Source organism: Echinops telfairi, unplaced genomic scaffold (assembly GCF_000313985.2).
Source record: "Echinops telfairi isolate 266 unplaced genomic scaffold, ASM31398v2 ScPeMD7_43;HRSCAF=161, whole genome shotgun sequence".
NCBI lineage: Eukaryota > Metazoa > Chordata > Mammalia > Afrosoricida > Tenrecidae > Echinops > Echinops telfairi.
In genome coordinates, this window is record NW_022103941.1 from 297,341 (window position 1) to 298,557 (window position 1,217).

Below are 1,217 nucleotides of genomic sequence, written 5' to 3' on the forward strand. Positions count from 1 at the left end.
CTCCCAGCTTTCCCCAGGGTTGCACCCATGATAGGGTGGCGGCAGCAGAAGCAAGAGGACAGTGGGTAGACAGAGTGCTGGGCAGAGAGAGGTGCGTGATACTAGCAAGGAACTGTGTGTGTATAGGGAGCATACTCCCCAGGCTCCTGCTGCACCTGCTCTGCCTGCCATTTGAGGTGAACACCTCCCGATCTTTCTGGAAGAGTCTCTGGCCAGGCTTGACCTGTGATCACCTTGGCACCTGATGGGTAGATGTAGGTGGGTTCAGGGTGAACAGCTGACCCTGGTCAAAGTAAATGGACTGCAGCCATCCTAGGGGTCTAAAATGCCAAAGAGGGCCAGTAAAACAAGGGGCTGGGCCTCAGTTGAGGCCCCCTGATGTGTCCTGGGCCCTTTGGGGAAGCACAGTCAGGGAGGCTGGTATAGAAGGGCTCTGCTCAGCCACTGTTGGGTGGGTGAGTGGGGATGTCAGCGGAGAGTGGTTGCTTCTGGAACCCCATTAGGCATCCTCTCTGTCCTCATGTCCATCTCCCCTATGCAGTGGGAGCACATCCAACTAGTTATTCCTCACCTGAGGCCAAGGGGACAGATAGCTAGGACAGGGGACAAGCTGAGAACACATAGAGTTCTGGTCTCCAAATAGCTAGATGTCTGTGGTCCCACGGATCCATGCTGCTCTTGCAGAATTTCAGGATCTCACAAACACTCTGAGAGGGCTGCCTAGAGCCATTCAACACTGGTCTCTCTGCAGCTTCCTTCAGTTGAAGCTGGAAAGCTTCTATAAGATCTTTGCCCTTGGGTTTCTGCTCCCGGGATGTGATCACAGAATGTGGGTGCTGGAGGGTAGACTGCTTCACTGAGAGAGCCATCTCCGTCAAGGGCCACCTATTCCCTTCCCCTTGCCCTGCAGCAGAGGTCAGAGACCCCCCTAGGAGCTGGGCCGGAATGAACCTCAAAAGGGACATTGCTGATGAAGCGCCTTGGACTCCTGTGCCCGGGACTCAGAGGTGGAGCACCAGTCCGAGTCTTGGTGGGACTCGCCCTTCACCCCCTGAAGCTGAGGCAGAAGGACAAGCTAGCTGTAGGCAAGGCGTCAGGAGGTCAGAGCCTATGCGTGTCCATATCTGTGTGTGCCTGAATGTCAGCATCCATGCACATGTCTCTGTGTGTATGTGTGTCCACACCCATATGTCTGTTCATGCCCACATGTGTGCAAA

At 55.1% G+C, this 1,217-nt stretch overlaps 1 gene segment (V, D, J or C); it reads right to left on the bottom strand.

The window, feature by feature from the left end:
* Window positions 1–952: 952 nt before the first annotated feature.
* Window positions 953–1,217, bottom strand: part of LOC123521712 — an 11,712-nt gene continuing 11,447 nt past the window's right edge. The window contains 1 exon segment of the C gene segment in view: window positions 953–1,057. Coding sequence covers window positions 953–1,057 — 105 coding nt within the window.